Raw genomic sequence first — 12,977 nt, forward strand, 5'->3', positions numbered from 1 at the left:
GAGGAGCCGGAGAGCCTCGGGCTGAGCCCTCTGTCAGTAAAGTTAAACATGGATCCTCCTAGTGGCTTCCATTCAAACCTCAAGTGGCCCCGAAGCAAGCTCCGGGCTGCTTCTACATGACCCAGAGTTTCCTGGAGGCTCCACTCAATGCCGTGCAGCTGCCCTCAGGGCACGTGGCAGGGCTTCTGAACGGCCGGAGCAGCTGAAGGTTCTGTCCCTCGCTGTCCCCTGCAGGACGCCCCAACCCCAGCAGGAACAGTCCTCCGAGACAGTTAACTGGAGTCAGGGTGGAGACCCAGTCGGGAGCATGTCAGCTCGAGAATAAATGTGGACAGTTTCCTTCTCTTAACCCCAGGCTGTGAGCGGCAAGCACCGGGGCTGGAGGGCATGGTGCCAGCCGGCGGGAGGAGCGCGACAGCTGGTGCTGGGTCACTTTCCTGGAGATGCAGGGAGTCCCAGGCCAGTGACTCCCACCCTGGGTGCTGAAGGACTTAGAGCCGTCAGCCCTCCCTGTGGAGACTCCATGGAGAGCCGTGTGAACGTGGGAAGGATGGCGAACGGGGCCCCTTTTAGGAAGAGTGGAGACAGAGGGAGGGAGGGAGGACAATGTGAGGATCCGAGGAACCGACAGGCCCCCTTTTGGAAATGGTTTCCATCCCCCCGTGTGGCTGCGGGGCGCCCCCTCACTCACTTCCTGTACTCCTCCTCCGACATCCTCAGGCAGAAGGTCTCCAGGACCCGCCGCAGCTCGTTCGGCTGCATCCGGCCCGTCTTGTTCACGTCGATGAGGTTGAGGGCGCGGACCACGGCTTTGATGTTTTTAGAAATCTGCGTAGAAAAGCCATTGAGGAAAGGTCAGAAGATCCGGTGCTGAAAACCAAAATGGGAACGAGAAACGTGAACGCTTCTGAACGCTTCTTGTAAAAGAACACGTTTCAGAGCGCACAGTCATGGCTGTTGCAGAGCAGCATGTGAAGGGGAGGAAGACACTGCGTTTATGGAATGTTGTCAAGGCAATTTTCTCTGTAAAACGTCTCCGTAAGTTTTTTAACCGCCCTTTCTGCTGTGAAGCGGTAAGTCTCATGCACAATCCACCCCTTGTAGGCCACAGCAAGCAGCCGCTTTGGTGCCCGGGACTGGTACACAGCTCCGCCGCCTGAACGTGACAGCTTCTACTCTTCACAGCCACGTGCAAACGCTCTTACTAGGAGCTGAATGGAACCATGACTGAACTTCCACCGTCTGATTTTTAAAATTCATCACAGCAAGTGCATGCTTGTGTCACACACATGAAGGGCATCGCAGGCCCGTGGAGACGCAGAGAGCCGAGCTGAGCACCTGCCCTTCAGCCGTGAGTATTTAGAGGAAAGAGACACCTGGGGGCTCCGTGTGCCCAGCGCAGAGCCACGTGGCTGACTCAGGGGAGGCAGGAGGACCGGTTCCCCACTGTCGGATAACACTGAGGTTCAGGGAGGCCATGTGAGCCACCCAACATCCCTGGCTAGTGGCTGACGGTGCTGGGATTCGAACCCAAGTCAATCCGTAACCACCCCGCCCCGCAGAGGAGAGAAGGCACATAAGCTGCCATGGGAACAAGAACCGGCATCCGGCGTTTGCATGTTCTGTTCCGGGGCCTGGAACCTTCTGCCCAGGGAGCCTCTGGCTGCTCTCCACTTCACTTGGGTCTCGGCCCAAACGTCTTATCACAATGGCCCCCCCTGGGCACGTGCATAAGATAGGAAGGACCCCACCCAGCTTCCTCTAAGCACTTCTCGCCAACGAACCAATGCTTGTCCTTACTGTCTCCCCGGAATGTCTGCTCCGAGCGCAGCTCCGCTCACGCCCCCTCACGGCTCCCTCCCCTGCTTGGCGAAGGCCTCCCCGGGAGCCTGGGCACCTGCCTGCAAAGCTCTGCAGGGCCCTCCCGAATGCAACAGGGTCACTGCACCACCGTCACCTGAGTGGCGGTTACGTGGCAAGTCCCTTGCGAGGTTCCACGCACATCTCCCACTTCTAACCGCCAGAGAGACTGGCAGAAACGATCAAACACTGGGGACGCCAAGCGAGGAGGAGGGGGCCCATGGCTGGGGGGTGTCCCCTCGGCTCCAGCACCTGGTCGGAATGTGCAGGCCCGGCCACAGAGACCACGTGCTCCCACGGCCACATAAACCCTCCGCACCTGGTCTGCGGCCAGATCCCGCTCACCTCCCCGGCGAAACGGAGGGCACGAGGCGATGTGCTTTTTAAAACGCAAAGCAACCCATATGGCTCTGCAGCGTGGAGCGCGGGGAGCAGCCAGGCTGGCACGGAGCCCCACCCAGCCGGCGGCGTCTCCAAGTCTCTTATCATTTGTCAGACGGGAGTTTGGCAGGATGTGCGCTGAGCTGCAGATGGCGAGGCTTAGCAAAGGCGTCGGTGAGGGCCACGCTGTCAAGATCGGCCCTGCGCAGGGTGGGAGGGAAGCAAATTGTGCGGGGGTCCCAGTGGCCATGCCCCCCCCCCCCAGTCCCGGGCTGTGTACTGACCCACTTCCCATCACAAGCCCGCAGGGTCCCTCCCACTAAGGAAAGGCCTCACCTGCCTGCCACGCCCTAGCCCAGTGGTTCTCAACCTTCCTAATGCCGCGACCCTTTAATACAGTTCCTCCTGTGGTGGGGACCCCCAACCATAAAATTATTTTCGTTGCTACTTCATAACTGTCATTTTGCTACTGTTATGAATCGTAATGTAAACATCTGTGTTTTCCGAGGTCTTAGGCTCTACAGCAGCGGTTCTCAACCTGTGGGTCGCGACCATCGCTAGCAGGGTCACCTAAGACCATCGGAAAACACAGATATTTACATTACGGTTCATAACAGTAGCAAAATGACAGTTATAAAGTAGCAATGAAAATAATTTTATGGTTGGGGGTCCCCACAACAGGAGGAACTGTACTAATGGGTTGCGGCATTAGGAAGGTTGAGAACCACTGGGCTAGATGATCTGCCCCCGCCCCTCCCCCCCCCCCCCCCCCACACACACACACACGACCTGTCGGGCTGCTCGGCTCTGAGTTCTCTCTCACGCACGCAAAGTGGCTCACCCCCAGGACTGTGTGCGCTGTCTCCTCTGCCGGACAGCTCCTCCCAGCCTCCCTGGGGTGTCACCTGCCACCTGCTCCGAGAGACGGCCCCCTCCCGTCCTGCACTGAAGCGCACCCTCACCCCTGTGACCACTCGCCTCATTTCTCTTCTCCACACTCATCCTTCTTTCAGTATCTGTTCGTGTGTCTCCTCCTCCGCAGAAACGGAAGCTCCGAGGAAGGGGACTTGGTTGTTTGCCGTGTCCTCACAGAGCGGGCGCTCACACTATCGGCTGAGCGGTCACATGCCGCGTCTGCTGCCCGCCGCTCTGCCTGGCCCTGCCATGTCCCTCGGATGCCCGCTCTGTGGCTTTCCCGATCCCACTTCCATCGGTCGCTGCTCTGTGACTTCCACCTTGACATCTCGCCTCCCTCCCCATTCCCTTCTGGCCTCTGCTCTCCAGGTGCTCCATTCCCACCCTTCAAACCCCCACTGCTTTCTGGGGGGAAACTGGGGCACAGTTAATGGAAGGAGAGGGCGCTGTCTCCTGCTTCCCGCCCCCCGCCTCCCCCCCCCCCCCACACACACACACATCCAGCAAGCTTCTAGAAGAGAATGTGGTCGTGCCCTGTGAGTGCGCAGACAGGCCAGGACAGGGTGCCCTGCCGCCCAGCCTCATTGCCTAAGGGCCCGGTCCCTCTCCTGTGTTCCAGGTGCGGCAAGCTACTGGCCACTTGTTTTGTGTGCCTCCAAGCAAAGAGTGGTTTTTCCACTTCTAAATGCTTGGGGGAAAACACAGGAGTGGTATTTTGTGACATGTGAACGTTATATGGATTCCACCCTCCAGGCTCCTAAGTAAATGTTATTGGCGCCACCATGCCCCTTTATTTACATACTAGGGGCCCAGTGCACAAATTCGTGACCTTGAAGGGAACTGTGGGCCATGAGGCTGCAGTAGGCACAGGGGCGGGTCTCGGCCCATCCTCCGCGCCCCTGCCCAGCCCCTCCTGCCACGGCCCCCGGCCCCCTGTCTGCTGGCAGCCCCATGCACTGACGGTGCTGGCCCCACTCTCCGCTGATGGTGCAGAGCGACTGGGGCCGGCACCATCAGCGGGTGCGAGCAGCAGCTGCTGCCCTGATCACCCCTCAGGAGCAGGGGGAAGTGGAGAAGCCCTCAGGGGCGATCAGGGCTGGCAGCCGCTCGCACCCACTGATGGCACCAAGTGATTGGGACCAGCGCCAGGCACCAGCAGCAGGTGCAAGAGGGGCTGGCGCTAGCTGCAGGTGCAAGCATTGGGCGGGACTGTGGCACACGTGAGCAAAGAATTTTCAGTAACCACCAGAGACTCGCCCCAATGACAGCGAGCAGTGCCCCGCCTTGGTCTGGCGTCCCCGTTCACCTGCACCACCATCCCACTGCAGCCAACGCCCGCCATGTTCTGCACACGCTCCCTGGTGGTCAGCGCACGTCATAGCGACCGGTTGTTCAGTTGTTCTGGTTGTTTCACCATTCGGTCTATTTGCATATTGGCCTTTTATTATATAGGAAGGATTGCCTCTGGCTGCTTCCCCTGCACGGGCAGTTGAGTAAGTGGACGGAACAGACCGTCTGGTCTGTGAAAATAAAAATATTTACTGTATTTCCAAACAATGCTCACGACCGTCCCACACTCTCCCCTGCGCCCCCGCTCATATCTGAGAGGTTAGTGTCAGGGCTTCTGTGCACAAACACAAGGAAAGCGCCGAGGATTTAAAAAGGAAACCGAAACAACAGTTAGGGGGGACTTCAAAGACTCAGGAAATGGCCCGAGGCTCTGCAGAAGCCGCCCAACTGCCCAGCGATTTCTCTGCCAACCCCCTTCCTGCCCTGAGCCAGACCTGTCCCAGCCCATCCAGCAGCCGGGACCAGCCAGGAGCTGCTTCCCACTCGCGGGGCAGAGCAGGCCCTGAAATGAGACTCGAATGCTCCGCGCTGTTACTTGGGTGACCATGGGACAGCGGCCTCGCCTTCCGTTTCCTCGTCTGTGAAGAGGGGATGCCCTGGGCGCTGCATCGGCATGGGGGGAGCAGTGAGCTCGGGCGCAGTGCCCCAGGGAGCATGCTCAGTAAACGGTGCCGATGGAACTGCTGATGGACCAGAGGCTGCGGACAGGGCAGGCAGCTTCGCCAGTGCCTGCAGGGAACAGTGCGCAGCGGAAGCCCACGCACGCGGCTCACACGTGCACCCACTCCGTGCGGATGGCCGACAAACTGCTCACAGTGGGTGTGGTTGTTACCCCATAGTTCTTTGTCTAAATTTATTTTACAGCGCTTAGACCTCCAAGAAGGAAAGCCGTGAGCCCAAATTAATACGAGCACCCCGATGTTAAAGGAGGTGAGAGAAGGCCTAACTAATGTGTCCTCCCTGGGGCCCGAATCCCCACTCGGCCGGCAGGCTCTCTGGCCGGCCCTTCCCCGGGAGGAGTGGTTCTTCGTGCCAGACGGGACCCTGTGCACACCTTCAGCCTTCACAGCCGTGCCCTCCCCGCTCCTGCTCGGCTGGCTTCTGCCCGTCTGCCCTGGTTTCCGGCAGTGGGAGTGGGAGGCAGCCCACACCGCCTGGCCTGAGCCGAGGGCCTCCCAGCCGAGCACCGTCTCGCTGTCCCCTGCTCACCGCGCACCTGTCACCGCGGCTACATTCATTTTAAACTTAAGGGGTACATTTTTTAAATGAAACCATGAAAAAGGAGTTCTCTTACAATAAACACATCAATGCTCATTTCCCTTATTATTCTACTTTTGGCTATTTCGTATAAAATCTTTAATTAAAGTTTTTCTTTGAAATTGTCATTATCAACTAGAAGAAAGGACGGGGGACGAAGAAAGCACAGCTGTGCAGACAGGAAGCCCATTCGGGACTAAATGGACCGGAACGGGGCGAGCGGCCTGCCTGCTACGCTCTGAGTCTGGCTCCGTATTCTCCCAGCACCGTCTAACTTGTCACTTTATATCAGTTCCATCTGTTTACACTCTGCAGAGTATTGGCTTCCTACCGTGAACATTTCCTATTTACCAGCTGGTAGCGATGCGCCAAACCAGATAGGAAAAAATTAGAGCGCATTCAGAACCTCATAAACACAAACTCTCCATTCGGGGCCGGTGGGCGGAGCGGCCGGCGGCGCCACCTCCACCTCGGTGGCACTGCTCTCACCACCCTGGGGCTCCCAGGCACACGCCCAGGACTGCGCATGCTCCCTGCACGCGAGCATCACTGCCTCGACCGAGGCTGGCACACGCTCACACAGCGAGACCCCACACGAGACCCGTGAACACGGAGAAAAGGGGGCCGACTAGAAGGTCAAGGCAACCTAAACATCAGAGCTGCTATCACGGAGCAAAAACCCAAAACTCTGGTGTGGGGTTTCCTCGCAGCCATAGCGAAAAGATCAACTTGCTGTTCTATGAGCACAGGCCACGCAAACCTCCCGCATGCTTGATTCATTGTTAAAATGCGTCCCTGCCACGTGCAGCTTAAGGACCTCTAGGAGAACCCTACCCACCCCTGCACCCCGACAGCCAGGAAGACCAGCCGGAGCTGCGTACCAATAGCTGGGCTTTGTAGGAGCCAGATCTAGAAGGAAACTTCCCGTCCCTCCTGTCTTTCTAACCAGCCCACACCCACAGGCCGGCCACCCCGACAGGAAGGCAAGCCACTCCCCAGGAACCATGTTCCCGCGCCCCAGGGGCGCTCAGCAGATGTGGCTGATGGTACAAGTGACGGGTCCAGTCCGGGTCTGGTCGCAGATGCCCTGCCTCCGCTGCCTTCCCATTGGATGTACCCGCTGCACTGCTGGCACCACCTCCTAACACCGCCTTGCCCATGCCACCTCCACCCGAAACCTTCCATGAACCATCCCCACCCCACACCTTGCCCGGCATCGGGGTTAATGCCAGGCCTCAGATCCTTCCGTCCTCCTCTCCAGCCTGCCTTTCTAAGTTGATCGGCCCATCCTGCCTAGGGAGACAGCTCCCCACAGGGCCGGTTTTCTCACTGCCCCGCCACATAGCCACAGCCCACTGCCAGGGCCCCTCTCTCCCCAGACTCAGTCCCGAAAGCTACCCGCAGGCCCCTCACCGTCCTCCACACTGAAACGCCCCCCGGCCCACCTGGAGCTCCACCTCCTGCTCTTCCGAAGCTTCCCCGCTGCCCGCTGCCCGGCCCTGCAGCGTTGCGCTTTTCACCAGGAAACAGCCCCTGAGCTCACAGCAGGCGCCGGGACCCACCCACAGCACCGAAGCTCAACTTGGGCAGGACAGAGAAGGTGGCCCTCCCAGGAAATCTCAGAGTGGCCTGGTGTTAAAGAAAGAAATGCATAATTTCAGCTCAGCCAGCGTGGCTCAGTGGTTGAGCATTGACCTATGAACCAAGAGGTGACGGTTCGATTCCTGGTCAGGGCACATACCCGGGCTGTGGGCTCAATCTCCAGGGTGGGCATGCAGGAGGCAGCTGATCAGTGATTCTCTCTCATCATTGATGTTTCTGTCTCTCTCCCTCTCCCTTCCTCTCTGAAATCAATAAACATATATAAAGTAATACACAATTATAGGCAGTGGAGTCAGAAAACACCTCCCAGGGAGCTCTCTTGGCGCCGCTGGGAGCCCACACCCAACCGCATGTGTGTCCTCCCCAGGACCCGCTCCGAGCCCCGAGAAAGAGACTGAATGTGGGTGCCATCGGCATCCGGCCTCTTGCCCTCCCGCTCTGTGGCTTTAAACCATAAATGGCCACCATTTAACTGTCCGCACGAGAACTCGCGTCTCACCTCCTCCCAACGCAAACGCCTGGTTTTCTGAGTAACGTCCCGCATTAAGGTGAGTTCATTTCATACTGACTCTCACACAGAAGCTCAACAAGACCTCGCGATGCTGTCCGGTCTCACAGCCCAGGAGACAGCGGCTGAGACTCGCTGCGCAGCCACTCAGGTGAGAGCCGCTCAGCCGCACACCCAGGGAGGCAGGTCCGAGGGTTCCCGCCTGCTCCCCGGCCCCGCCCCGCTTTAAACACTCACCCTGTAAGTTTATTTGTGCGTGGATTTGCCGCACACAGGAAACGTTATTTAAAAAATAAATAAAAAGATAAACTTGGCCTGAAACAATTCTGATGTAACAGAACCCTTGCTTTCGCCTCCCGAGGAAGCCGTTGGTAAGTCAGCACTAGAGCAACCGCATCGGTCCGGGAGGAGGAGTGTTTGCAGCTTCATTTTCATAAAGCGGCGCGTGCCTGTTAGGTGACATCCTCTAGAGCACACGTGAGCGCCATCTCCTTGCGAGGGGTGCAGGCACAGGCGGAGCTGTGACACTTGTGATTGACAGGCGTCTCCGCGGGAGGACAGCGCCTCCCAGCAATCTGTCCCAACAGCTCTGCGATATGCTAATTCCCTTCAGGTGAGCGAGGAGATGTGTTCAAATATCTGCCGCAGAGCCATCCACACCTGGAGCGCGGGGCGGAGCGGGCGCGGGATCGGGAGATGCCGGGAATCACCGAACGCCTGCGCCTGGCAAAGGGCCTCGCTCGGGGCCTGAGTCTCTTCACGCGGCAGGCGGTGCGTCCGCTCGGGCGCCGCGCTGTGATCATGGCGGGGCACGTTTACAGCGTGGCTGTGACTCGTTTCTTTACTCCTCAAGCCGTAATTCTTAAATGTCTTGTTTTTAGGAAAATCCAGCTGTTTAAGGAAGCGAACCTACCCATCTCTGTCTTTTCCTTCTGGGGTATCACAGACCAAGCAAGCAGGCCGCCTCTCCTCACTTCCTGATTGCTTCTGGATGCCCGAGGCAGCCAGGGTGCCCCACGAACACGGGCTAGACCACTGGGTGGGTGCCCGACAGACACGCCGGTCACGGCGGCTGGCAGACCAGATGTTCGGACACCATGGCACCGGGCTGGGAACAGCGCTCTGATCAGGGGGTTACGTGGTACGGAGCTCACAGCCTGGGCTCAGGGTGTTTGTTTATCCTTTCTCTCCCATGTTAACTGAGTTCCACGTTCTTGAACTCTGGGCCTCGCTCCAGAACAGTGTGTGTTGTGTTTTTTTTTCGGGAGGGTGGGCATGCGCCGGGCTCCTGTGCAGGCCTGGGAGCGCCGTCCGGCCGGCAGCCCTGGATGTGATTACCAGTGCGCATCCAAGGAGCTGCCAGGCGAGCTGCTCTTTCTTCGCCAGCCTCTCCTCGCTTCCACCTTCCCCTCAAGTGAGGGACTGACCACAGGTAAACAAGGAAAGAAGACCAAAAGGTGGTTCGCCTGGCAACACACGGACGCCTGGCCTCCGTCCTTTCCGTCCTGAAGAAGGCAAAGCCCCGAGTCTGGGGCCTCGGGCGTGGCCACCGCTCAGGGATGGAGCTGGGCCCCGGCAGGCGGGGGCCCGGGAGGCCGAGGAGCTGGCAGGAATGTGAGGGCTTGGTGCCCGGTGCCGAGAGAGAAAGGAAGGAAGACTCCCGAACGCCCATGTGATGAAACGATGACTCTGAGCTGGGAGCGAAAGCCCCACCCAGGGTGTGGACCACGCACAGCACCAGGCCTCAGCTCCAGGGCGCTGCCCACAGCACAGGGCGAGGCGCAGGTTTGCTCTGCTCTGCCCTCTGCAGGTGGGGAAGGAGACGCCGCACTCACAGGAAGCTGCAGTGCTGCCCTAACGCTGGCAGCTGCACGGTCCAAGCCGCCAGGTGCTGCTGCGGTACTCACGCCACACTATGCCACGCCACGCCACGCCACGCCACGCCACATGGCAGCGCCTCAGGTGGGTGTGACTGTCCCCGCTGACAGATGAAGAAACGATGACGAGGACTTGCCCCAGGCCACCGCTGAAGTGGCAGAAACCTGCCTGGTCCCACGCCCCCTGCCTGCCCAGGGCCGGGGTCAAGGAAGAACCTGGGCCAGCAGTTCAAGCTGCAGAAGGGATGACAGACCCCGAGCTGCCGGGATGCGGGCTCAGCTCCACCCCCGCTCCTCCGCCTCTGCCTGTCACCTTTCTCTTCTCACTGGAAGTTGACGAAAACTGCACGGGTTAAACCGACTCTTAGCCCATGGATGGGCCTCTCCCACCCCTGGGTACAGGGCAGGGCTGGGATTAGAAAAGGACGTGGGCGAAAGGATGGTCAGTGAGAGGTCCCCCTCAGCTTCCCATCATTCTCAGTAATTTACCCCCCTCACGTCCACACCCTCCACGGTAACACAGCGGCGTTCCTGATCCACGACGTGTTTATGTTGATACGAGTGTCACAAACAGTCGACTTTCCTGGGAGAGTTTCATGATTAACCCTGTTTATGAAGACACCAATTAAAGATGTACCCCACCAATAACATCGATCATGTGCCGTGTTTCTTACAGAAGAACAAATGGACCCCAATGGAGGAAGCCAGTGCGTATAGCAGGTGCCCGCCTCCCTGGAGCCCGGGGAGCTGGGTGTGAGGAGCAGACAATGTCCCACACGATCACGCGCAGATGCGCGGCCTGGTGCGCACAGCATCCGCCAGGAACATTCAGACACACATTTTGTAGATTTCTGGCTATTTTTGATATTCAAATGTATGAAAATCTCAGAAGACTTCAAAAAAGAAAGAAAATTTGTCACATTTCAAACCAACATATTGAATCAAATAAATTAAGCCACGATTCTCAAACTGCTCGTGCAACTGACAGGTTCAAATGCATTTTAAAAAGGGGTCTGATTCCAAACCCCAAATGCCATGAACATGGCCCCCCATTCCTGCCCCCCCCACAAGCTGGGTGCTGTGACACCCACCACAATCAGCAAACGGGGCGAAGCTACGGGCTCCTTCTCTAAGCGCAAGGCCGCTTCTGTGACCCCCTCCCGTGGATCTCCCCGAGTCCCCTGGTTGCTGGTACTGTGCTGCACGTGATTGGCACTTACTGCTAAAAAATGGGAGTTTTCTCTTTTTAAAGAAAACCCTGCTTCAGTCTGGGACAAAACCAGAAAGGGCAGCCCCACTAATAACGATCGCAAGTTAATGGGAAGGTCATTAACATCCCGGGACCTCTGCGGGGCGCTCAGCGGGCCGGCCGCTGTAAGTTCTGTTTAGCCGAAAGCTTTGACCTGGGAACACAGACGACAAGCCCGTGACAGGCTGCACGTCTCCCGTCTCCCGCTGCTCACAGTGACGGCGCTGAAGGGTGGGGAAGCGTTTGACGAGCTCTCCGTTACCTTGTCTCCTATGAGGGTTTCCAGTTCTTTCAGTGTCCGGCCGCCATTCACTTCGCCTCCATTGCCCCTTCGGGACAAAAAGAAAAACTTGTTAAAATGTAGCAAGTCAATGTTGACATAGGGCATGCAGAGATCAAAATGAGAAGGGTTGCTAAACTGTGCATTTTAATTTTTTATATTTTTACTAGTGGCCCGGTACATGAAATTTGTGTACATTAAAAGGGAATTAATTAGAGGAAATATTTTAATATTGCTATTTGCCCTTTCTCTATAATAGAAGTGTCAGAGATGAAAGAAAATTAATAAAATCTATATGAAAAGCTCCCTCCTGTCAGAGTCTGGGGCACGCCACAGGATCCAGAGTCAAGTCCCTGCCAACCCGTGCACACCTCGAAATCGCATGAGACCCAGACCCAGCCAGCCCCACCCCTATCAAGCCCTGCAGGGTGGGGGGTGCAGCCTCAGGTCCCCCGTCAAGCCCCGCTAGGCAGGGGGCACAGCATCAGGTCCTCTGTCAAACCCCGCTGGGTGGGGGCCACAGCCTCAGGTCCCCCAGTGCAGCCTCAGGTCCCCTGGCCCCGGCATGACAGCGTGACGGCGTGATGACCATTTGCATATTAGCTCTTTATTATATAGGATTGATTTCAGAGAGGAAGGGAGAGGAAGAGAATCATTGATCGGCTGCCTCTTGCATGCCCCACACTGAGGATCGAGCCCCCAACCCAGGCATGTGCCCTTGGCCGGAATAAAACCTGGGACCTTTCAGTCCACAGGCTGACTACCCACTGAGCCACACCAGCCAGGGCTGCCCTGTGCACTTTTAAACGTGGGATAGTGCTCATGCACCACGGTCTGCCAGAGTGGGACCTCAGAACTGCTTTGCTGGGTCTGTTGGGGCCAAACCCACTTCTGTTGGAGAACGTCCTCACTTCCATCCTGAAAGTTCCGAAGCTATTTCCCTGAGACACACAGCTCCAGGGAGGCAGCGGCTTCTTTCAGTGTGGTGGGGATTAACCCATTCCCTCCGGGTTTCCTCTGTGACCCTTCAGAAGTCACTTCTGTCTCAGTGTTGACACCTGGCTTTGTCTTTGGGGTCTGTCTCTACTCCTGTTGTTCATCCTGCTTGAGACCTGGCTTCTTGGATCAGCACCTTTCACCAGTTCCGGGAAGTCCTCGGCCGCATTGTCACTCCCAGCCCATCTCTCATGCCCCGCACGGGACCTGAGGGGCCTCTGGTGTGGAGCTGCGTTCCGGCTCGTTCTCCTGCCCGGTCCGCCAGGCCGCTTACCTCTTGGGCTGTGTCTAATCTGCTTGTCAAACTCACTGAGCTTTAAATTGGTACTATGAAATAGCACCCATTTGCAGAACATACATACAACAATGCACAGTTTCGTTACAATTAAGGCAAAGCCTGTTTAACAATTGCCCAAATTAAGAACTAAGGCCAAACACAAAAGGCCCATGTGTCCTTCTCCAATCCTAACATTCCCTCTCCTCCTAGTAACCGCCATCCTAATACTTAACGTGTCATTTCCTTCTACTTGGTTGTAACTGCCCCCCCCCGGGCATTACCCCTCAAAAATACAGTCCAGCTTTCTTGTATGTCACGTGAATAGGCGATTCCTTTGTTTCTTGCTCCTTTGCTCATTCTTATGTCCGTGAGATTCATTCAACTTGCTAACTATAGGTGTGTGTTTTTATTGATTTCAGAGAGGA

The 12,977-nt window shown here is 57.3% G+C and overlaps 1 protein-coding gene across 1 annotated transcript in view; it reads right to left on the bottom strand.

The window, feature by feature from the left end:
- Positions 1–12,977, bottom strand: part of EFCAB6 (EF-hand calcium binding domain 6) — a gene marked incomplete at its 5' end in the record, with an annotated part of 176,794 nt that overhangs the window by 139,248 nt on the left and 24,569 nt on the right. Inside the window, 2 exons of the mRNA XM_080660273.1 lie at positions 692–828; positions 11,262–11,328. Coding sequence (XP_080516399.1) covers positions 692–828; positions 11,262–11,328 — 204 coding nt within the window. The remainder of the gene's footprint in view (positions 1–691; positions 829–11,261; positions 11,329–12,977) is intronic.

This window comes from Plecotus auritus (genome assembly GCF_963455305.1).
Source record: "Plecotus auritus genome assembly, chromosome: 3".
Taxonomy (NCBI): domain Eukaryota; kingdom Metazoa; phylum Chordata; class Mammalia; order Chiroptera; family Vespertilionidae; genus Plecotus; species Plecotus auritus.